Raw genomic sequence first — 25,339 nt, forward strand, 5'->3', positions numbered from 1 at the left:
TGTTGTGATCTGAAAATATTCATGGTATGATTTCAATCTTTTTGTACTTGTTGAGGGCTGATTTATGACCCAGTACATGATTTATTCTCCTGTGTTTTATCTCAGGCATGTGGCTGAGATAAAACTCCAAGTTTTAGGGAGCAACACTGATCCTCTGGGGGACGGTCTCGCCATGCTTTTGCTGTTTGCTGTTTTGTCCCAGAAAAGCAGTCACACAACCAGGCAGCAGTTCAGAGTTTATGGTAAGTGCAGCAAAAGCCAGCACCAAAGTTTGCTGCCCTAAGCCAGTGTCTTTATTCCTATGATGGAGAAAGTCCCATGTGTACTCAAAAAGAATGTGTATTCTGGGCACCCAGGTTGCTCAGTCTGTTAAGCGCAAGTCCCGAGTCGGGGGGGGGGGGGTCCCTGCTCAGCAGGAGGTCTGCTTCTCCCTCTGCTCTTTCCCTTTGCTCCTTCCCCTGCTCATGCGCGCACACTCTCTCTCACAAAAATAAATAAAATCTTAAGAAAAGAAAAATGAATGTGTATGCTGCCTTAGGATGAAATGTTCTGAATATTATCTGTTAAGTCCATCTGGTTCAGTGTGTCATTCAAAGCCATTGTTTCCTTGTTGATTTTCTGCTTAAATGATCTATCCATTGCTGTAAATGGGATGTTAAAGTCCCCTACTATTACTGTATTATTATCAATGAGTTTCTTCATGTTTGCTATTAGTTGATTTATATATTTGGGTGTTCCCAAGTTGGGGGTATAAATATTTACCTTTGTTCGATCTTCTTGGTGGATAGACCCCTTAATTATGATACAGTGCCCTTCTTCATCGCTTGTTACAGTCTTTGGTTTAAAATTTAGTTTGTCTGATGTAAGTACAGCTACTCCAGCTTTCTTTTGACATCCATTAGCATGACAGATGGTTCTCCATCCCCTCACTTTTAATCTGGGGTGCTTTTAGGTCTAAAATGAGTCTCTTGTAGGCAGCATATAGATATGTCTTGCAGCATATAGATGTGTCTTTTTTTATCCATTCTGATACCCTATGTCTTTTGGATGGAGCATTTAGTCCGTTTACATTCAGAGTAACTACTGATAGATAAAATTTAATGCCATTGTGTTACCTGTAAAGTGGGTGTTTCTGTGCCTTTCTAGTCCTTGTTGCTTTTGGTCTTTTTTTCCCCACTCAGAGTCCCCTTTAATATTTCTTATAGTGCTGGTTTAGTGGTCATGAATTCATTTAGTTTTTGTCTGTCTGGGAAACCCATTATTGCTCCTTCTATTCTGAATGACAGCCTTGCTGGATAAAGTAGTCTTGGCTGCATATTTTTCCCATTCAGCATGCTGAATATATCATGTCACTCCCTTCTGGCCTGCCAAGTTTCTGTGGACAGATCTGTTGCGAATCTGATCTGTCTTCCCTTGTAGGTTAAGGACTTTTTTTACCTTGCTGCTTTCAGGATTCTTTCCTGTATTTGTGAATTTGACTATAATATTCCTTGGCGATGGTCAGCTTTTCTTGGATTTAATGGGAGTTCTCTGTGCTTCTTGGACTTTGATGTCGGTTTCCTACCCCAGATTAGCGAAGTTCTCAGCTATAATTTGCTTGGCTAAGTCTTCTGCCCCCTTTTCTCTCTCTTCTTCTTCTGGGACTCCTATGATACAAATGCTACTATGCTTTAAGGAGTCGATGAGTTCCGTAAGTCTACATTTGTAATCCAGTATCTTTTTTCCCTCTTCTTTTCAGGTCACTGATTTTTGTGATTGTTGGGAAAGCCTGTTATATTACTGATCTTGAGAGGAATGGCTATATTAAGAGGAGGTTAAAAAAAAAAAAAAGGCAGCTAGACTCTATTTCCCCTAGAGCTGAAGCTTTAAAGCACTCTCTTCAGTAGACTTGGTGCTGTGTGGGGTTCATGCTGGTCTTCTGCGGGAGTGGCGAGCTGTGCTGATTCTTCAGGCAGACTTGTCCTAGTGAAGATGCACCTGCAGGGTGCATGGGGGCAGGGTTTGGTGTAAGCAGCTCTGGCCTCCACTGGGTGGTGGTATTTTGCTCACTCTAGTAGGTCAGTGCTGAAGTGGGGGAGGAATGGCATCAGCCCCCTCTCTTGTACCTAGAACCAGTGCAGGGGAGTGAGTTCACCCCTGCCACTCTTCTGTGAGGAAGCCCTCGTAGAAGAGCAAACAATCACCCTTCTTGTGTCCCCAGTTTCTGTCAGATTCCTGCCTTCACCCTGTTTGTGTCCAAGCTGTATGCCTGCCAGGGAGCACAGTGCTCAGGCACGTGCTGAGATAAAACTCCAAGTTTTAGGGAGCAACACTGATCCTCTGGGGGATGGTCTCGCCATGCTTTTGCTGTTTGCTGTTTTGTCCCAGAAAAGCAGTCGCACAACCAGGCAGCAGTTCAGAGTTTATGGTAAGTGCAGCAAAAAGCCAGCACCAAAGTTTGCTGCCTGAAGCCTGTCTTTATTCCTATGATAGGAAACAAGGCAGCACCAGTTCTTTTGTCCCTGGACAGGCTGTGCCACCACTCCCAAATGCACTCCAAGAGAGGGAATTGTTTCTCCCTGTGCGACCCAGGGGATCCTCAGACCATGCTGCCCACTCCCAGGTCTCTGTCCTCCTTCCCCACAGGAGCACGACTAAGCCTGCCAGGCACGAACGTGGTGATGGCAAGGCCTTCTAAAACTTCAGACTTTGTGATCCACTGCTTATAATAACTTGCAGTAGTCAGTCCCTCTCCTTTTCCCAGTCAATAGTTTTGAGGAAAAGTTTTTCTAGTGTAATCCCCTGTATACTGCTTTTCTCTCTCCCTCCCTCTCTCTCTCTCTCTCCCTTTTCTCTCTCCATAATCAGGGCTCCCTCTCCTCCTACAGTTCTTATCTCCCCCAAATCAACTCTCTGCAGCTTCTATGTACCACAATGTAACTGTTTCTCTATCCTAGTTCTGTAGCTTGCTCCCTCAAACTGACTTCTTGGGCATTTAAAATGATTTGATATTTACCTAGCTTGATACTACTAATGTACTCGAGAGATGAGGCAAGCATAGGGTCCCCTTACTTCTCCAGCATCTCAACTCCTCCCCATGAATGAATAAAAATTATAATTTAGGCCCTAAATCTCCCAGAAGTCTCTAGGAGGATTTTTACTTTACTGTCAACAGAAAATACTGACTTACTTACTCTATGAGGACACATGAACTATAATAAAAGACATACAAACGCATGCATTCTAGTTAGATAGCCTATGTTCTCATTAAGTCAATAATACCTACATAAGTATAAGACTTAAAAAGTTTTAATTATTCTCCCTCTCCCACTCCCCCTGCTTGTGTTCCCTCTCTCGCTATGTCTCTTTGTGTCAAATCAATCAATCAATCAATCAATCAATCTTAAAAAAAAAAAAAAAAGGTGGCGCCTAGCTGGCTCAGTCATTAAGCATCTGCCTTCGGCTCAGGTCATGATCCCAGGGTCCTGGGATCAAGCCCCGCATCGGGCTCCCTGCTCCGCGGGAAGCCTGCTTCTCCCTCTCCTGCTTCTCCCTCTCCTGCTCCCCCTGCTTGTGTTCCCTCTCTCGCTGTGTCTCTCTCTGTCAAATAAATAAATAAAATATCTTTAAAAAAACAAAAAGTTTTAATTATACAACTAACTGATTTATCATATTACAAATGTACTAAAGGTTGGCTTCAACCTTCATATTCAGCCAAAATTTGCCATATGGTTTCAGCTTAGGTTTTGGGAAGCCTAAACAGCTAAATACCTACTGTAACATCATTTATGGCACCTCTAAAATTATGCATGATTAAAGAATATATCATTTCATCAGATCTCATTCTAATTAGCATGACGAAAAATATACAAAAAAGCTTATCATATCCAATCATCTACTTTCAAAAATAAGTAAGCACTCTATAAACAGAACTTGAAATGAAGATCTCCTTAATTTATACAATAAAGTACATAAAAATGTATTAAATAAGTATATGTTAAAATATAAAATTTTAAGGATAAATGTATATTATCGCAAAGGTAGAAATGATGTAGAGGTGAAAACTATTAGTTTTACATACAAAAACAATTAAGAACAGTCAAGTAACTAAATAAATACAAAACAGACTAACACTGTAACTAATAGAGTGCATTAGCTAGCTAATTTTGGGAAAAAATATACCCTTTGTGTCAACAAATGGTCATAAAATTTTAAGAAAACAAAATAATTAAATGATAACTCTGATACCCGCAGAAGTGTTTAGGGTATAAGCATTCACAAAACTAAGCAAAATCTTTTAAGTTATTTATTTCTTTTCAAGCCATGGTCTATCAGGAAAAGTTCTATGTTTAAGAATATATCTTCTGACCATGAATTAAAAAGTGTCAACTTAGGCTCAATACTTCATAAGGAGGAAAAACTCTAAAAATCACATAAAACAATGTTTATGAGAAATCACCTTCTACCTGACATATTAAAATATACTAAGGATTAGAAAAAGAAATTAAAGAAAAATGAAATAACCCCCCAAAATCTTGCTCATTCACTGAAAAGTAAGCATCTTTCAGTGCTACAAACATGAATGAGAGTGTCTAAGAGTACTGTGGTAGCACATAGGGCTAACAAATATTGTTATTATACTATGCGAGCATTTACATTTTAAATACTATCAATAATTACATTTTTATATAAAATTTCAGATTTCCTCTTGTATCCCAGATGTAAATTTGTATGAGATTGATAATTTTGATCATCTACTCATTTTGATCATCTACTCTCAACAACCTTATAAAATACTACAAGCACTATTTTATATGAGAAAATATACTCAGAGGGTAAGTACACTACTAATGGCTACATGACAAATTTAAAAAAACAAAAGGCTTATATATCTATCTCACTTACGAAATTTCACACTCTAGAATCTGTTTCTTCTATTTCATAGTTACTATATCAATAAGAGAGAAACCAGCAGCAATTTCACTATTGCACAATTCCTACCCACTTTTGCGCCTATCTTTACAACAGTGGGAATAAATGTGAAGCCAGCAATGAAGAATGAGGAAGTTTAAGAATGCATACAAAATGTACGCTTCTTAAGAACAAGGAAGACATACAATTTTACAGATTTTAAATACAGGTACAATCAATTTCTCCTTTTTGCAATACTGGAAAATATACAGACATATACAAACATAATCATATGTCATGGGGGAAATATATAAAAGAGAAAACAAGAAGCAAACATTTTATAGTAAATCAGAGAGAGAAGAACCTATTTTTTAAATTGTTCCAATTTGGAAGATGTGAGTGATGAATGCACAAAGGATTTTAATAAATGGTAGGGAAGATACGTGGTTTGTCATTTCCTCTTGTAAGCATATATTATGTAGAATGATATACTTTAATTCATAATGCTTGCCTCAAAGCCTAAAAAATTTCACCCAGATTAGGAAAAATTACTAAAAGCTAAATTAAAATTCTAACTTTTCATTCAAAATAAACTCTCTCTCAAATACCATCTTAACATTATTTCTTAAGGTAAGTAAAAACTTACTAAAAATCATCTCTAGGATATTCTATTTACTTTCTTCTTCAAATAAAAATAGCCACTTCCACAAACATACACAAATGTTCAATTATCTAAATAGGCCATTAACATGACTACTATATTTCTATTATTAAGCCTACACAGTGACTTACCAATTCTTGGGGTAGCAGTGCTCTGTTCTGCAGGAGATGAAGTACTAAAAGCAGAAATTGGAATTTTCATCTGTATAGGACCTCGATTATTTGATGGACTATACAGTCCTGATGGGCCTACTGTAGGTAAAGAAGTCCTTGTGGCTTGTACAATAGAGTGTGCTGTTGGAACAGCCTGTACAGCAAGCGTTGTTCCTAATGGTGCAGCACTGGCAGGAGAGTTCCTTTGAATACTAGGACTGGCCACAGAAGGAACATTGTTTGGTTTAGTGGGGTTTGGCAAGGCTGGCAAGGATACTGGATTTTTGGTAAGACCACTCACTGTAGGTGGGCTTTGTACAGAAATGAACTCAACGTTGCCAGATGGTTGATTGGTCACTAAAGTCCCTGGATGGCTCTGTAGGAGTTGAGGCTGGGAGGATACCGCAACAGGTACATGCAAAATCACTGGTAAAGGTTGTAAAGAGATTGTAGGTTGGGGATTTCCACTAGGCACCTGAGTAGTAGCAACTACTGTAGCTGTGTTGGGTGCAGGAAGAACTGACGTTGCTGTCAGAGAACCAGAAGTCACTGGAGTCTGCAATTTAGGTTGACTACTGACAACTGTTGGAGGAGTGACAAGACTGGTTGAAGATACTATAAAAAGAAAAAAGAAGTCTCAGTTTATATGGCTGTCTTCATTTATCAGCTAGCATAATACAACACGATAAAATTTAATGAACTGCAGTAGATACAGTAAAGTCTTTTATAATAAAGTTTCTTCCAGATTTAAGTTCTGGAAATTCTTGGAATTAAATTTATAGAAGCATTTTTGCATCTATGTTTGGCACACAGCTTATGATTAATATGGAAGACTGCTATCTCAGTATCAAAACAGTGTCTGAAAATTATTATCATCACTTCAGAGTAACTGGAAAAATGACTGAAAAACACTGAAAACTTGGTAAAATTGTACAGATATTTTTGAAACTACAGTAAAAACATAAATGCCTAGGACACTGACAATATATAAACTCAAACAGACAATCTAGTAAGAGTCATCACTATTTTTTTAAAAGATTTTATCTATTTATTTGAGAGAGAAAGAGAGCATACACAGAGGGAGAGGGTGAGGGAGAAGCAAGTTCCCCGCTGAGCAGGGAGCCCGATGTGGGACTCGATCCCAGGGCTCTGGGATCATGACCTGAGCCGAAGGCAGTTGCTTAACCGACTGAGCCACCCAAGTGCCCAAGAGTCATCACTATTAATGAATAAAATAAGCTTCATCATGGTATTTTATCACTTGGACCATGTGTGAAACCTCTATCTGTGGATCAAGTTTTACTGAATTACCTGGCAGGAGCTAGTATGGGGAGGGTCCCTCTACTGACACTCTAGTGACATTATAGGATTTGGGAAATAAAAGAGTAAAGATGGGAGATGAATTAAGAAATAAGGGAATTGATACCAAAGACCAGAAAAAATCAAAATGCTGGTCACTGGCATTTTACAATAATTTTGGTTTAACTATTTGTTTATTCTCAATTAAATGGGTTTCAAACTGATGACCAAGTGTCTTTCTCACTGATCTGTACTCTTTCCAAACTCAAAGGCACACCAGAGCAGCCAATCTTCGGTGTTATCCGGGGCGGGGGGGCGGCGGAACGACACCTGGGATTACAGAGACCCTCTCAGGGAGTTGGCAATGTCAAAACTATTTTTATAACAATAATAAGACATTACTTGACTTTTTCACCATGTAAATATTTGCACTGATAGAACAAAAGCAATGGTGAGTAAAACTTGATGCCTCAGCACAAAACTCAAGGCAGTGAGTGGTACCCTAACTCTCACTGCATTCTTTACCACCACATATTTACAGTAAAAGACAAAGTGAACTTCACTGAAGAATGTCCATTGTTTAGTAGTAAGAACGATTTATTTTATTAAATCTCAACCCTTGAATACAGGTCTTCTGAATATGCTGTGTGAAGAAATAGGAAATACACAGTAAGCATTACCACTGCATGCCGAAGTAGCATGGCTGGCTCAGGGAAAAGAGCTTATATTATTATTGTCTAAGTTATAAAGCTAACAGCCTTTTTCATGGAAGACCATTTTTACTTGAAAGAACGATTTATAAACATACTGTGATTATTCACATTTGGGTATTTGACTTATCTTTTCTTGAAAATAAACCTTGGCAGTCAGTTCAAAGAAAATAACTGCAATGGTACAGTTTACTGAGTTTATTGGCAATGATACATTTGAGTTTGAAAACAAAAATTAGAACTTTGGAAAAACTTGTATATGCCACTGAGAGCATGACAACTTCCCAAATCTTCAAAGACTTTTCTGACACCAATCGACAGTGAAATAAATAAATGTGATTTTTTAAAAGTTTATTAATGAGATATGTCAACAATTGAAGTCTTACATAACTCAGTGAATATTTTCCAAATGACTGATGAATGATACTAGCAAAAGATCCAACCAAGTACAAGACAGACAAATGGATTTTTTTTTTTTTAAAGAATGGGGGCCGGTGGGGGTGGGGCAGCCAGAGATGGGAGAGAGAATCCCAAGCAGACTCCATACTGGGCATGGAGTCCAACCAAAACCAAGAGTCAGACGCTTAACTGACTATACTACCCAGGTGCCCCCAGACAAATGGATTTTAATGAAAAAGTCAGAAAAATTCATTGTTATGGTTTCACATTCCATTTTTCAACTAACCTTTAAAAAACTGCTGCCTGTGTCAAAGAAAAATATGCACAAATACTCTAAAAGGGCTAGCCCTTTTGTAACTATCTATTTTTATGAGGCTGAATTTTCTTCACATATTTCAATCAAAACAACAAATTGCAATAGACAAATGCAGAGATAGATATAAGAATCTAGCTATCTTCAACTGTCTTAATGTTTTAAGTGTAAGAGAATTTGTAAAACTGTAAACAATAACTCTTCTCACCAATTGTTTTAAGCCTGAAAAAGTTATTTTTCATTAAAACATGTTATTTGTGTTACATGATATAGGTTTGTTATTATTTTTAAATAGACATTTAAGAATTTTTATGTTTTGGTGCCTGGGTGGCTCAGTTGGTTAAGCGACTGCCTTCGGCTCAGGTCATGATCCTGGAGTCCTGGGATCAAGTCCCACGTCGGGCTCCCTGCTCGGCAGGGAGTCTGCTTCTCCCTCTGACCCTACCCCCTCTTGGGCTCTCTCTCTCACTCTCTCTCTCTCTTGCAAATAAATAAATAAAACCTTTAAAAAAAATAAAAAATAAAAAAAATAAAAATTTTTATGTTTTAATTTCTACTACAGTAAAAATCAAATCATATAAGCCACATTTACATTATTATTATAAGATTATACCAGGATACAGAAACCAGAAAATGTGAGAATCCCTAGACTTGAATTTCTATATTTGCATTCATATCTATAATCCTGATTTTTTAATAAATTTTTGTACTTATTTAATTTCAGATAAATACCTCATTCCCTTAGATCATTTCAATTTCAAAAAGATGTAATTAAAGAGAACCAAAGCCTTCAATTCCTAAGAAAATGAGTTTTCTTTAAAAAATTAAAGAGTTTTTTGGGCGCCTGGGTGGCTCAGTTGGTTAAGCGACTGCCTTCGGCTCAGGTCATGATCCTGGAGTCCCGGGATCGAGTCCCGCATCGGGCTCCCTGCTCGGCAGGGAGTCTGCTTCTCCCTCTGACCCTCCCCCCTCTCATGTGCTCTCTCTCTCCTCTCATCCTCTCTCTCAAATAAATAAATAAAATCTTTAAAAAAAATAAAAAATAAAATAATAAAAAATTAAACAGTTTTCTTTAAAAAATTAAAAAAATATTACCTGTATTCACAGGGGTTGGAAAGGTTGGTGCTGCACTCTCACTTACATTCCTTTTAGACTCCAGCATCTGTCTCACTGTGCCTGCATTTCTACAAAATATATATATACACACAAACAGTCAATGAAAATGCCATTCAGGAGGACATCAATTAATGAACAGAGAAAGCAGTGGCCGATAGGGGAAAGCATGGCAAGACCTGGGTACTGTAGCACTGAAGTGCAAATGACTGCAGAGGTAATGACGGCACACAGACTTCAGCATGCCAGGGTCTATGGAATTAAGGAAGAGTCTTTCTCTTATATTATAATGTCCTCAACACTTTAACAAAAAGCCAAACGTACATCCTAATATCTGTAGACATTAGTTTTTATCACCCTGATCAAATCATTTCTCTAATACTATTTAGTACAAGTGGTTAAAGAAGTCTTCAGTGACCAAAGAAAGCCTCAAAATTAATTAGCAAAACCAGTAACCACAAATGAGCAATTATAACAAAACAAAAAAGAAGAAAATCTAAATCCAGTATACCACTTATCTCTACATAAACAAATAGGAATACATTGCAAAATCTTCCTGTAAAATAAAATCAGAACCTTGTTCTGTTATTTAAAAGCTTCACAAACAGATTGTTTACAATTCTCACCTGTACGGCACATTGTTATTATTGCTGTTGACATCAACTACAGACTTCCCTGGTGATACTGGTGGGTTCGGTGGATTCTGGGGGAGAAAAAATACCCAGGTAAAATAAGACATTACCTCGACCTATTGTGATCATTTCAAACGTATCTGAGTGTTGAATTACTCTGTTGTGCACCTGAAACCAATACTATAAAAAAAATAAAACCTTAAATGTTTTCTCAATATACTATCTCTTTACTTCCAGAAAATATGACTAGATGAGAAAAGAATTTGAATCCTGGCATTGCCACTTAAACAAATTACTTAATCCATTGCAACAACTGCTTACTATGTGAAAGATTAATATAATAATTCCTATACCTCAGTTTTTTAAGATGAATAAAGAATGTGAAAATGGTTTACATGCTGTAAGGGTTTAATAAATATTAATATGAATCTAAAGAATAACTAGACATACTCATTCAATATCAAGTGAATGCCTACTACATACCACACATAGCAGGCACCAAATTACCAAGAGAAACTCAAAAAAGTACGTATTTATTCTTTCCCAGAAATAGTTGATTACCAACAAAGTGGTGCCTAAGGTCACAAATCAAAATTCTCAAATCAAAATTATTTTTTCAATTATTGCTTAAAAAATAACTACTTGCCACTATGTAACTTATAACATCATAAAGGGATATCTCAATTCTAAACTTACTTAAGTATCAACTAATTTCAGCCTTTTCCCCCAAAAAAACAGGGAATATAGAAATGGGATTCTCATACATATTAATTACCATTACTTGGGCCTCAGTCAATAATTACTCTATCATCATTTATTTCTTAAATTAAGAAATATAAATAATTCTGCTCAAGGTTTAATTAATATAATAAATATTAAAACAAAGGTGGTAGGTGCTTAAGATCACATCAAGTAGATGCTACTAATCACTCTTTTCAATCAACAAATCTTGATGCTTTTTATAGGATAAAAGAATAATTTTAACCAAGAAGTATAGCATTATACTAGTTACACATGTAGAGAAGAGACAAAATTACAATGACTTGCTCTAAAGGTGCTTAAAATCTGCCTGTAGACAAAAACATATGAAACAAATAGAAAAGCAAATTAAAGTAACAGTGCAGTGCCAACGGAAAAAGTTTTTTAAAAAGTTTTTGAGGAAAATGCATCTTCATATAGGTTAGTACATCCAAAATGGCTAAGATGAAGATAAAGAACATTTCTGGGAGAAAAACAGAAAAAGAAGGAGTAAAAGCATAATAAATAAACAAATAAAACTGGTTTAGAACATGGTATGGTCCCTGGATGGAAGACCTTAAGTACTACAGTGTGGTGACACCAGCAGATGGCAGAATAGGAAGACCAACACCCTCATCACTCATGGGATGGATCAAATTTCCTTTGTCAGAATTCCAGAAGCCAGTCAAGAGGTTATAGGACCCCAAGCAACAGCAAGGCAAAGAAGAGGTTTTTTGTAATGGGTAGGAAAGTCTGTTGCACTTATCCACCATATCCTAAACCCCTCCTGATACAGTACGGCACAATCAAAATTCCTCACTCTGGCTTCTCCTTCAAAAAGGAAAGAGAAGAGTGGAACTTTCATGCAATATTCTGGCTTTTCAGGGGGCTGTCCAAGGCACTGGTTTCTGTTTCACCTGACTTGGACGGAGTAGCACATGTTGAATATCTAGGGGCCAGATGAGAACAAAGGTGAGCCTATTAGCTTGGTACAGCACCAGAAAAATCATACTAACAGACAGCAGGGAGACCTCCAAAAAGCATGGTTTATAAAACCAAAATGGTTTGGTTATGGAAGACAGATGTCAGTGGGGAGCTTCTGAGTACAAAGAGACAAGCCTCTTCAGATAAAAGATTATACACACAAGCTCAGAGAAAATGCATTTCTAGAAAAGGTTTGAGAGGTTCCCAGAGTATATACCTGAACTGAATAGTAAAGGTCTTCCTCTGTACAAAGATACTGTGAAAAGACAGGGAAAGGTGGTTGTTTTTTCAAATGCCCAAATTTCAACATAAGAAAACTAAACATACAAGGAAACAGGGAAATACAGCCCCAACAAAGAAATAAATCTCCAGAAATTGACCCTAAAGAAATGGGGATCTGTGAATTACCCATTAAAGAATTCAAAATAACCAACATCAAGATGTTCAATGAGGTAAAAGAGAACACAGAAAGAAAACTAAATGAAATTAGAAAAATTGTGCATGAAGAAATAAAAATATTAACAAAGAAACAGAGGCTCTAAAATAGAACCAAAGGAATTCTGGATCTGAAGAATAAATGAATTGAAAAATTCACTACATGGGATCAACACCAGACTATATCAAGCAGAATACTTAGTGGACTTGATGACAAATCATTTGAAATTATCAAGTTATAGGAGCAAAAGAAAAAAGAAGGAAAAAAGTGAACAGAGCCCAAGGGATTTATGAGACACAACTGAAAAGACCAATACATGAATATGGGAATCTAACAGAAGAGAGAGAAAATGAGCAGAAAGCCTCTGCAAATAATGGCCCCAAACTCCCCAAATTTGAGGGTTCTCAAATTCAAAACGCTCGGAAACCTCCAACTAGAATAACTCAAGAGATCTATACTGAAAAGCACAGACAAGGTGTCACAAGTCACAGATAAAGAATTCTGAAAGTAACAAGAGAAAAGCAACCCATTACATTCAAGGTAGCTCCCACAAGATTATCAGTAGTTTTCTCAGCAGATACCTAGAAGGCTACAAGGGAGTGGGATGATAGATTCTAAGTACAGAACGAGAAAACTACCAAGCAAAAATAACTATATCCAGCAAACTTTTATTCAAAAATGAAGGCAAAATTAAGATGTTCCTAGATAACAAAAAAGCTGGGGAAGTTTATCACTATTAGATCTGCAATACAATACAAAAAAAAATTGCTAAAACGAGTCAATCAAGTGAAAATGAAAGGATACAAGATGGCAGCTTGAAAGCATACAAACAGATGAAATGCTCTGGTAAAGGTAAATACACAAACAAATACAGAATCCTGCATTACTATAAAGTGGGTGCATTAAATCACATTTAATTGTATACAATTTAAGCATAAAAATAACTGTAAATTTATGTTAAAGGATACAGAATGTAAAAAGATATAATAAAACTAATAACCAAGTTGTGGGAGCAAGGTATAAAGAGTGAGGTTCTTAAATGTGATTGAAGTTAAGTTGTTACCAGTTTAAAACAGTTTACGTAATCCCCATGGTAACCACAGATACAATACCTATAGAAGATACACAAAAGGAAATAAGAAAGGAATTAATGATTGTCACTACAATAAATAAATACACAGGAAGCAAGCAAGCAAAAAAAGAAAAAGACAAAACAGCTCCAAGACAAATAATTAACAAAATGTTAATGATTAGTCCCTCCCTACAGAAATTACTTTAAATCCCAATGGATTAAATTCTCATAGAAAGACATACATTCACTTAATGAATAAAAGAAGATCCTGTTACAGGCTGTTAACAATGAACACACTTTAGATCTAAAGACACACACAGGCCAAAATTATAAGGATGAGAAAAGATACTCCATTCAAATGGTAACCAAAAGGGAGAAGGAGTGACCATACTTAAAATAAGACAAAATAGAGCTGAAGTAAAAAACTGTCACAAGAGACAAAAAGGACATTATATAATGACAAAAGCATCAACTGATCAAATAAAATATTTATACATTTATATGCACATAACATCAAAGCCACCAAATGATGGTACACTGACAGAATTGAAAAAGAAACAGACAGCCCACACAGTATAGGAGTCTTCAGTCCATCATTCTATATAATAGGTAGATGATCCAGAGAAAAATTCAATAAGGAAATAGCAAAACTGAACTAATACCAAAGACCAAATGGACCAGACGTTTGTAGAAATTTTTACCCAACAGCAGAAAAATACAAATTTTTCTCAAGTGCACACAGAACATTCTCCAGGATAGATCACATATTAGGTCACAAAATGAGCCTTACCAAATTTATAAAGATGAAACTCATACCAAGTATCTTTTCCAACCACAATAGACCAAAAGTAGAAATCAACAGCAGAAGAAAAAATGGAAAAGTCACATATATGTAGAAATTAAAACACACTTATAAAATCTAATGGATAAAAGAAGAAATCACAAGAGGTATTAGAAAATATCTTAAGACAAATAAAAACAAAAACACAACATATGAAATTTATGGGAAAATTTATGCAGCAAATGTAGTACTAAGAGGAAAATTTATAGTGGTAAATGCTTCCATTAAAAAAGAAGGAAGATCTCAAATCAACAACCTAACTTTACACTTCAAAGGACTAGAAAAAAGAAAAAGTAAGCCCAGGAGAGGGAAGGAAATAATAAAGATTATAGCAGAAATAAAACAGAGAAACAAAGTCCATAGGAAAAAAAAATCAGCTAAGAGTTGGCCTTTTAAAAGATCAACAAATTGGCAAAACTTTACCTAGATTACCTGTGAAAAAACAAAGAAGACATAAATAAATAAAATAAATGGAAGAGGAGGCATTACAACTGATGCCACAGAATAAAAAAGGATCACAAAAGACTACCATAAACAATTATAAGGCAACAAATTGGATAACCTAGAAAAAATGGACAGCTTTCCAGAAATACACAACCTAGAGTGAATCAAGAAGAAAATAAAAATTTGAACAAGATCTATACAGGTAGTGAGACTGAATCAGTAATCAAAAACATTCTAATAACAAAAAACACCAAGGACCAGATGGCTTCAACGCAGAATTCTACCAGACACTTAAAGAAGAATGAACAACAGTCTTCCAACTCTTCCAAACAACTGATGAGGAGGAAAAACTTTCAAACACATTTTATGAAGCCAGTATATCCTGATACCAAAACCAGACACCACAATAAAAGAAAACTACAGCCCAATATCCCTGATGAACATAGATACAAAAATCCTCAACGAAATATTAGCAAACCAAATTCACCAGCACACTGAAAGAATTATACAACATGACCAGGTGAGATTTATCCCTGGAATGCAAGGAGAGCTTGACATGAAAATCAATCAATGTATAAATCAATCAATCAAACACATTAACAAAACGAAGGGGAAAAAAACTACATGATCTTCTCAATTGTTGTAGAAAAAGCATTTCATATAATTCAACACCCTTTCATGATAAAAAAACACTCAACAAATTAGGAATGGAAGGAAATTACCTCAACAGGAAAAAAAAAAAAAAAACTGTATGTCAAAAGCCCACAGCTAACATCAATGGTGAATCAATAAAGCTTTACCTCTAAGATCAAGAACAAGGCAAGGATGTCCACACTCACCAACTTCTGTTCAACATGGTACTGGAAGTATCTCACCAGAGCAATTAAACAAGAAAAAGAAATAAAAGCCAGCCATACTAGAAAGGAAGAAGAGAAATTTTCTGTTTGCAGATGACATGATCTTATAGTCAGAAAGCTCTCCAGAGTCCACACACACAAAAAAATTCAAACAAATGAATTCAGCAAAGGTGCAGGATTAAAAATCATCATCATCATCATCATCCCTAAGCAAACATCAATCATATTTCTATATACCAACAACAAACAATCTGAGAGAGAAATTAAGAAAATAATCCCATTATAATATCATTAGGAGAATAAAATATTTAGAAGTAAACTTAACCAAGAAGGCAAAAGACCTTTACATTGAAAACTACAAACACTGTGGAATGAAACAAAAGACACAAATAAATGGAGATATTCCATGTTCGTGGACTGGAACACTTAATATTGTTCAAATGTCCATACTACCCAAAGTGATCAAAAGCTTCCATGGAATTTCTATCAAAATCCACTGTCATTTTTTGCAGAAATAGAGAAAAGCATTCTATAATCCATATGGAAATTCCTGGGCCCCTGAATTGCCAAAACAATCCTGGAACAGAAGAACAAAGTTGGAGGCTTCATACTTCCTGATTTCAAAACATGTTACAAAGATACAGTAAATCAAACAGTGTGGTGCTGGCATAAAGACAGGCACATAGACCAACAGAACAGAATAGACAGCCCAGAAATAAATTCTCACATATATGGTCAATCAGTCTTCAACAAGGATGCCAAGGCTACACAATAGGGAAAAGACAGTCTTTCGACAAATGGTATGAAAACTGGATATCCAAACACAAAAGAATAAAGCTGGGCCTTTACACCATATACGAAAATTAATTCAAAATAAATCGAAGACTTAAATATAACACCAAAACTAAAAATTCCTAGAAAAAAATATAAGAGGAAAGTTTCACGACATCGAATTTTGCAAGGATTTCTTGGATATGCCATCAAAAGCACAGGCAACAAAAGCAAAACAAAGGAGGTTACATCAAACTTAAAAACGTCTGCACATCAAAGGAAACAATGAACAGAATGAAAAAGAAACCTACGGAACAGGAGAAAATAGCTGCAAATCATGTATCTGATAAGGGGTTAATATCCATCCAGAATATCATAAAGGGCCCACAACTTAACAATTAAAAAACAAGCAACCTGATTAAAAAATGGGCAAAGGACCTAAACAGACACTCTGCCAAAGATATGCAAAACAGTCAACAAACATATGAAAAGATGCTCAACATCACTATTTGTTAGAGAAATTCAAATCAAAACCACAATGCAATGCCACCTCACATCCATTAGCATGGCCACTATCACAAAATAGAAAATAACAAGTGTTGGCAAGAATGTGAAGAAATTGGAACCCTGTGCGACCTCTTTAGAAAACAGTATGGAAACTCCTCAAAAAATTAAAACCAGAATTACCAAATGATCCAGCAATTTCACTTTTGGATAGATATCCAAAAGACTTGAAACCAGGATCTTAAAGAGTTATCTGCACACAAATGTTCACTGTAGCATTATTCACAAAAGCCAGAAGATGAAAGCAGCCCAAATATCCATCAATAAATGAATGAATGAAAATGCAGTATATACTATATATATACATATATATGTACATATATATACATACATACAGTGGATATTATTCACCCTTGAAAAGGAAATCTTGTTACATGCTATAATACAGATGAACCAGTCATCAAAAACAAAAACAAAAAAACAAACAAAACCCAAATACTATATGATTTTACTTACGAGATATCTAGAGTAGTCAAATCATAGAAACAAAAAGTAGCTGAGTGCTGAGGGGAGAGGAAATGGGAGATGTTCGATGGTAGTGGAGCTTCAGTTTTGCAAGATGAAAAACACCTAAAGATCTATTATGCAGTGTTAATATAGTTAATACTTCTGAATTGTGAAGTTAAAAATGATACATTTTAGGTTATGTGTTTGTAGCACAATTAAAACAATTTTAAGAATTTAATTTAAAAAATTAAAATGTAGAATGTAATCTAAAATTTTACTCAACTACATCATTGATTTTTCAGAAAAGCTAAGAAATATCTTTACATTTCTTTTATAGTAAGAACTAGAAAGGATATGTTAGAGATATCAGTCATAAGGCAGTAACAGACTAGATTATAAATGTGGACTTAATAGCAAACTGCCTATGAGGGTTTTGTGCTCTCTTAAAAATTAAAATAGAAAATGTTTTAAGACAAACCTGCATGGTGGGGTTTGTTTTTAACTGGTTAATATCAGAGGATCAAGGAGCAAATCTAAATAGAAGAAAAGCATTATTATTGTTTCCTTATTTATTTTAATAAGAGGGGAGAACTAAAGTTTTAAACTTTCATTCTATATCTCTCCTGTTTTTAAAACCTAGCATGACACTGATGTAAAATTATATTGGATACTATAATTAAAGGGAATTAGGACATTAATGAACAAATTCTTGAGATTTCTAGAAATCTCTCTCACAAAAGAAAATATTAACAAGAATGGGTAGAAAGACGTCCCAGTTTGGGCATGTAAAGGTGGCCTTACCCAAAAGCTAATTAAGGATGGAACAAAATTTGAAAGTTTGAAGACCACCTCAATATTTTTCTTCAAGCACCACATACCCTAATTGTTCAAATTAATCTTTTCTAATCTTCAGGAACTATACACTATTTATTGTTTCCATAATACTTATAGCTATCCATAACAAACCCTTCAGGGATTGTACTATTTTCATCTTATTCCTTAAAGTTTGTCTCTGTCTCTGTCTGTCACTTTTGAATAAATAAACAAGAACTAGAATTAGTTTTGAAAACAAAACAGACATACATAAACACTGGAAAGTATATGGTGGGGCAGCATGCTGCTTGGTTCAAACATAAGGATAAAAGTGGAAATTCACACTGTACAAAAACAAAGGAAAAATTGCAAAGCCCTTTCTTTGGTTCAAGCACAGCAAATAAAAAAGGTTTGCATCGGGGCATCTAGGTGGCTCAGCCGCTTAAGTGTCTGCCTTTGGCTCAGGTCATGATCCCAGTGTCCTAGGATCAGGCCCCACATTGGGCTCCCTGCTCTGCAGGGGAGCCTGCTTCTCCCTCTGCCGCTCCCCCTGCTTGTGCGCTACTGTCTGTCAAATAAATAAATAAAAGCTTTAAAAAAAAAAGTTTACATCAATTTTCTAAGAAATAAAATACCACAATTTTTATATTATGACAAACAAATGGGGGCGGCTTGGGTGGCTCAGTTGTTAAGCGTCTGCCTTCAGCTCAGGTCATGGTCCCAGGGTCCTGGGATCGAGACCTGCATCGGGCTCCCTGCTAGGTGGAAAGCCTGCTTCTCCCTCTACCCACTCCCCCTGTTTGTGTTCCCTCTCTCGCTGTCTGTCAAATAAATAAATAAAATCTTAAAAAAAAAAAAAAAAAAAAAAAACGAAGCTGAAAAAGTGTTCAGAATCAGGAAATTATATAATTGAAGAAGACTATAATAAAAAAATCTTTGGGAATGGCCAAAGGAAGGTTTGGTAAGATTAGTCTGTGTAGAACAAAGATAAAAACTATCAGTTGCAGGGAGCCTGCGTCCTGGGATCGAGCCCCACGTCGGGCTCCCCACTTGGCAGAGACCTGTTTCTCCCTCTCCCTCTGCCTGCTGCTATGCCTACTTGTGCTCTCTCTCTATTGCTCTGTCAAATAAATAAATAAAATCTTCAAAAAAAAAACCCCAAAAAAGCTATCAGTTGCTCATGAAAAGAGAGCAACCAGAGCTTTAAAAGTTAAGTAAAAACAATACAAAGATGGAGAACAGATTAGCAGCTGCCAGGGGACAGGAGGAGGTGGATGTGGGGGGAAATAAGGTAGGTTTAAACTGTAAAAAGGCAGCACTGAGGGAGTCCCTTCATAGTAATGAAATGGAACAGTTCTAGATCTTGAATGTGGTAGAGGTTACATAAATCCATACATGGGATCAAATTGCATAGAACTGCGCATGTGTGCACACACATATACACATAATGAATTCATATAAAATCTGGTGAGAAATGGTAAGGTCTACAGCCTACTTAACAGAATTTATCAGTATCTTGATTTTAATACTGTACGGCAGTTATATAAGATTTCACCACTGGGGAAAGGTAGGTGAAAAGTTCACCAGAGTCTATGTACTACTGTTGCAACTTCCTGTACATCTATAATTATTTCAAAATAACTTTATTTAAAGTCAAGTAAAGAAGATGTCAAAATGAATGAAAACAGAAAAATCCAATGGTAATAATGATTACTACTGAAATAATTGTTACTGGCAATTAGTAAGTGCCAGACAATGGAGCTCTCACGACAAAGAAATGTAACTTGCCCAAATAGAAAAAAAGTCAAGAGGAAATGAAAGAAATTAAACTAAAAACTATAATGCAATATACAAGTGCTATATTAAAAATATGTATTACAGAGTAACTAAGGAAACAACAAAAGCAAAAGGTAGACTATACATTGTAGTTTATGTTATGCTACAATGTTCAGACTTAATTATATCGGGGAAGCAAAGAAGAGAAGAGGGCTACTCCAGGGAATGGAACACTAACATACTTTGGAGGAAATAAGAGACTAGACTAAGACACTGGCAAGAATTTAAAAAGAAAAAAACATGGTAAGACAAATCCCAAAAAGGTAATTTTAAAAATGAAATGAAAATATAACTTCCAGAATGCCATAAAATAGATTAATATAAGTATTGATATATGGAAAACAGTAACTGAGGATTAGAAAAGGGTTAATAATTAATTCTAGAGCTGCAGCTCCAGAGAGAACACAGAAGTACACAGTATGAAAGCAAATTTCAGACCTGTAATAAAGGAAGACTTTCTTCCTAACTCACCACTTCCTAAGATTACCACCTAGAGCTAAATATTAATTATGCAAGAATAGAAATCCTTACTTCTTGTCTTTTCTTAAGATCTTCTTTGGCTGCTCCAAAGCGTTTGGTTAACCTGGCTATCTTGGCCTAAAAAAAAAAAAAAAAAGCAAAAATGAAACAGAAATCAAGTAACATTATGGTATTAAAAAGGAACGCACGCATATATTACAAGAAACCCACAAATAAAAGGACCCTGAGATCACCAACAGCAAAGAAAATAAGGCAAGCTGATTATAAAATATATATTTGGAAAATACAGAAAATCATAATGAAAACTAAAATGACCTTTGAACTCAATACCCAGAGGTAAAGACTCTTAATTTTAGAAGGTTAGCTTTTTCCCTCCTAGAATTCACAGACCAAGACATTTCTGGGTATGTATAACTGTGGGGATTTTTGTTGTTATTTTTTAATATGTTGTAACCATACAATTTTCTGAGAATTCTGAACTAAACGCGTCTGTAAGTCATAAAAGATCCAATGCCATGGCTTATGGATATATGTATAATATACTGAATCATTATTTATACACTGTTTCCCAGTGGAAATGTTCAGTGTTTCTCAATGTACTGCTATAGCCAAATAATGCAATTGACAATATTGTTCTTTCAGATTATTTCCTTGGGTAGCACTCACATAGATGTAACTTCTAAGACAGAATATATTTTTAAAGCTCTTGTCTAAATGATTCTTATCTAAATTATCTAATAATTATCAAATTTATCTAAATGACAATTTTTCAGAAAGGCTTTGCTAATCTGTACATTCAACATCAGTGTATATGTGTGCTCATTTAATATTACTCTTTAAAACATTTACTTTCATATTATGTTAATTTTAATAATCTGTCAAAAATGTTACCTTGCTACTATTAACATTTCAGTGAAATTATTTTATTAATCATTTGTACTGCTATATAAACTGATTAATCACATATTTGCGCAAATACATATTCACAGAAACTTTAAGAAAAAAAAACAGAAAAGAAAAAACAGTATCTCATTACTACATGATTTATTTTGTATTTAAGTCTTTTACTAAAGTACAGATGTAATACTCAACTGTTTTTGTTGCTGTTAACTGCTGCTGCCAGTCTTAAGTTTTTGTTTTTATTTATTTTTTTTTTGAGAGAGAGAGAGAGCGCATGAGCACATGTGCAAGCAGAGGGAGGAGTAGAGGGAAAAAACAAACTCCCCGCTGAGCGCAAATCCTGACACTGGGGCTGGATCCCACAACTCTGAGATCATGACCTGAGCTGAAATCAAGACTGAGCCACCCAGGCACCCCACTGCTGCTGCCATTTTATGTTAAATATATTTTCAAGAAATTTAAATTAAACTTCTGAGCGTGTTCAGGAGGCCCGCCTAAGGAGGAATTCCTCCAGAAAAATTATTTTATCCAGTATAAGCGTATCTACAAAGAAAATGGTATTATTTACTTTTAAAGTTTCTTTCAGAAAGTAGTCACTTCTGAAGGAGACCCGAAACCTAACAAAGTATTTAAGTCCACTGACAGAGCCTATGCAATCGATCACATATGACCCTGAGGACGAAGATTTTCCTTAGGACTTGAGTATTTATGCATATTTACTAATACCAAAGACATAGAGCATAATTTTATATTCTTAATATGGATTTACCTTCCTGTGATTAAAATATTTCAAATAATTTTTTTCAAGAAAGCTATATGGGAAGGTGTTTTCTGTACCACAATTTATGCAAGAATGTCTTTCATTCTTGAGTCTATCTGGTGGGTATTCTGTAAGTTGCATAGTTTGTAGAGTATTATTATACTACTTTTACTTAAATTAAAAAATCATTTTGTATATGATGTATATGGGGAAAGGTCTAGAAGGAATAAATACCAAAGTTAAAAAGTGGTTACTTCTAGAGGCTAGAACTGGCAGGAAGTGAGGGAGAATGTAAAGAGGACTTCACTTTCAAGTCATACGCAGCTGTAATATTTAAATGCTTTTTAAAAAGAATTTTATCACTTAAAAAATTAAACTATTAGCAGAGAAATAAAATCAAAATCTGGACACTGACTCACTGTCTGCCATTTAATATTATTTTAAAAAAAAGAAATCAAAGACCAGCTTTTTTGTTATTTTAATCTAGGAAATTGTGCAATTTTTTAAAATTATAATTCAAAATATCTGTCAATAATGTGTCTAAGATTAGGTCTCTTTTGGGAAGTACTACATGAGATTTTTAAGAAACTATATAAACAAGTCACTTTTTTAGTCTAGGAAAGTCATATTCTATTATTATGTCTTTACTACTTTTATTTCATTTTGCTCTTTGCTTCTTCCTTAGGCATATCTATCATTTCTTGTACAATGGCATAAGGGTAGCTATTTAAATATAAGTCACATAAATTGTTGAGATTCGGACACATTGAGCCTTACTTAGCAAGCTAGGCAAACCAGGGATTTCCTTGCTCGTGTACCAAGGAACCTCTTAGGAAATAATCATCTGAGAAAAGAGCTAATCACGTATCAAGTCTCACTTAAAATATTAGCATTCAAAAAAAGCTACTGAATAAATGGACACATATATCCGTTACTCAAAACTGTCTCTTGGATTAGGCAGCCACAGATTTACTTGTTGGGGGGGTGGCTATTTTCAGTTAAAACTACTTAGGACGGCATTTTATAAATTATAACCAATGAAATATTGTATTCCAGGGTGTGTTGATAGCTTTTTCATTTCCATAAAAAAATCCACTTGAAATTTTGAGTATTCTGAATCTGTACAATGATTTGAAAGGAATGAAGGCTTCCTATCTAGGAACATGTTACATTTACAGTTGAACCTGTTGACTCAGATTTTCTTTTTCTGTCCTTTTTCTTCACAATGGTCTTGAAATTTTCTTTTTGGTTTATTCTTAACTACTTATTCATTTTTAAATATCTACCAAATGTACAACCTTTATCTCATATTTTCTTATTGTTTATTGTTGATATATAGAAAAACCAGGAGAAAGTTCTTCCTCAATCAGGCAGTTTCTAAATTTACTACTTTTTCAACAGTTTGCCAAGTTAATTCTATTGTGTTCCCAATCATTACTCTTAATTTTTTTCCTGTCATTATTTTATTGCTAAGACTGCCACCAAAACTCTAAATAGCAGCATAGATAATAGACATCTTTGTCCTAGTCGCAACTTCAATAGAAATACTTCCATGATCCACTAGTAAATATGATATGGGTTATAATCTGAACAGAGTTCCTTATAATTTTAGGCTTTCTACTTCCTTACTAAATAAAATGGACATAATAGGTATAAGGTTTATATAATAATGTCCTCTTACTTAAAGAATCTCTTCTGGATCTTTGTCTCCTTTTTGAATCCTTATGTAGCTTATTTGTACTCATTATTTATAAATAAAAAATTAATCTATTTTTAAAGTCTTCACAAAAGAATAAGGTTTTGTCTTCATTGCTCAATATTCAAAAAGGGTTGGGTTTTTTACATTTTATTAATTTATTAACTCTTTCTGCCTTCTGGGAGTTTAGTCTGTAATTGTTTTTTCCTAGCACAGGACATGAACACATAATGTTCTGTTTTCCTGTTCAGTAGTAATGAATTTAAAATTGTAAAATTCCCTTTGAATACTGCTGTGTCTTTCACTTACAGGTTTCGATATGTAGTACTTTAATTACATTTCTGATCTAAAGAGTGGAGAATTGGGGCGCCTGGGTGGCTCAGTTGGTTAAGCAACTGCCTTTGGCTCAGGTCATGATCCTGGAGTCCCAGGATCGAATCCCATATCGGGCTCCCTGCTGAGCAGGGAGTCTACCTCTCCCTCTGACCCTCCCCCCTTCTTGCGCTCTCTCTCAAATAAATAAAATCTTAAAAAAAAATAAAGAGCGGAGAACTTCCATTTTTACTTCCTCTTTGCAATTATCTGGAAGTATGTTTGGCGGGTGGTTATGGTCTGGGAAGGTAGAAAAGCTAAATATTTGTTGATAATTTCTCTTTTTATTACACATTTGCTACTGACTCCACAGCAAATGACAACTATCTGCATTTTAAGACGTTCTTCTAAGTTACTATAATGCTCATCTTGACAGAGCATCAAAGATATATAAATCTAAAAATTATACGACATTTTACACTTAAAAAATAATTAAAATCGGGGTGCCTGGGCAGCTCAGTTCGTTAAGCAGCTGCCTTCAGCTCGGGTCATGATCCCAGGGTCCTGGGATCGAGCCCCACATTGGGCTCCCTGCTCAGCAGGAAGCCTGCTTCTCCCTCTCCCACTCCCCCTGCTCGTGTTCCCTCTCTTGCTGTGTCTCTCTCTGTCAAATAAATAAATAAATAAAATCTTTAAAAAAATAATAATAATAATAATAAAAATCAAGGAAATAACTGTTGAGATTTACTTTACCATTTGACATCTCTGAAAAAGCAAAAATACACAAAACTTTTTCATGATTCAGGAAGCAACCAATCCCTCGGGCACCTGGGTGGCTGTCGGTTAAGCATCTGCCTTCAGCTCAGGTCATGATCCAGGGATCCCTGGATATCGGAGGTCCCTGGATACCGCACTCCCTGCTCAGCAGAGAATCTGCTTCCCCTCTCCGTCTGCCCTCCCCCCACTCTCTCTTTCTCTGTCAATTAAATAAATAAAAAATCTTAAAAAAAAAAAAAGCAACAACCCTAAAAAAATATACAAGATATCCCAATGCTGAAAATTATTTTCAGCTCTTATAAAATATGTTTAGGACACAGAAAAGGATTTAATAATTTAAAATAGGCTTTAGTAAAAGGATGTGGACAAAAGTCATATCACACAACAAACCAATTATTAAAACCTTAAAAATTATTTTAAATAATCCCAAAGTAGCCCATTT

The 25,339-nt window shown here is 35.3% G+C and overlaps 1 protein-coding gene across 2 annotated transcripts in view; it reads right to left on the bottom strand.

Annotated features, from left to right (window-relative positions):
• LOC110581104 (activating transcription factor 7 interacting protein) overlaps positions 1-25,339 on the bottom strand; it is a 69,841-nt gene that overhangs the window by 25,086 nt on the left and 19,416 nt on the right. For both annotated transcript variants that reach the window (XM_021690828.1, XM_021690827.1), the window contains exons 5-8: positions 20,504-20,569; positions 10,164-10,240; positions 9,520-9,608; positions 5,683-6,318 (exon numbers count right to left, since the gene is read on the bottom strand). In XM_021690828.1, coding sequence (XP_021546503.1) covers positions 5,683-6,318; positions 9,520-9,608; positions 10,164-10,240; positions 20,504-20,569 — 868 coding nt within the window. The remainder of the gene's footprint in view (positions 1-5,682; positions 6,319-9,519; positions 9,609-10,163; positions 10,241-20,503; positions 20,570-25,339) is intronic.

Source organism: Neomonachus schauinslandi, chromosome 5 (genome assembly GCF_002201575.2).
Source record: "Neomonachus schauinslandi chromosome 5, ASM220157v2, whole genome shotgun sequence".
Classification (NCBI taxonomy): domain Eukaryota; kingdom Metazoa; phylum Chordata; class Mammalia; order Carnivora; family Phocidae; genus Neomonachus; species Neomonachus schauinslandi.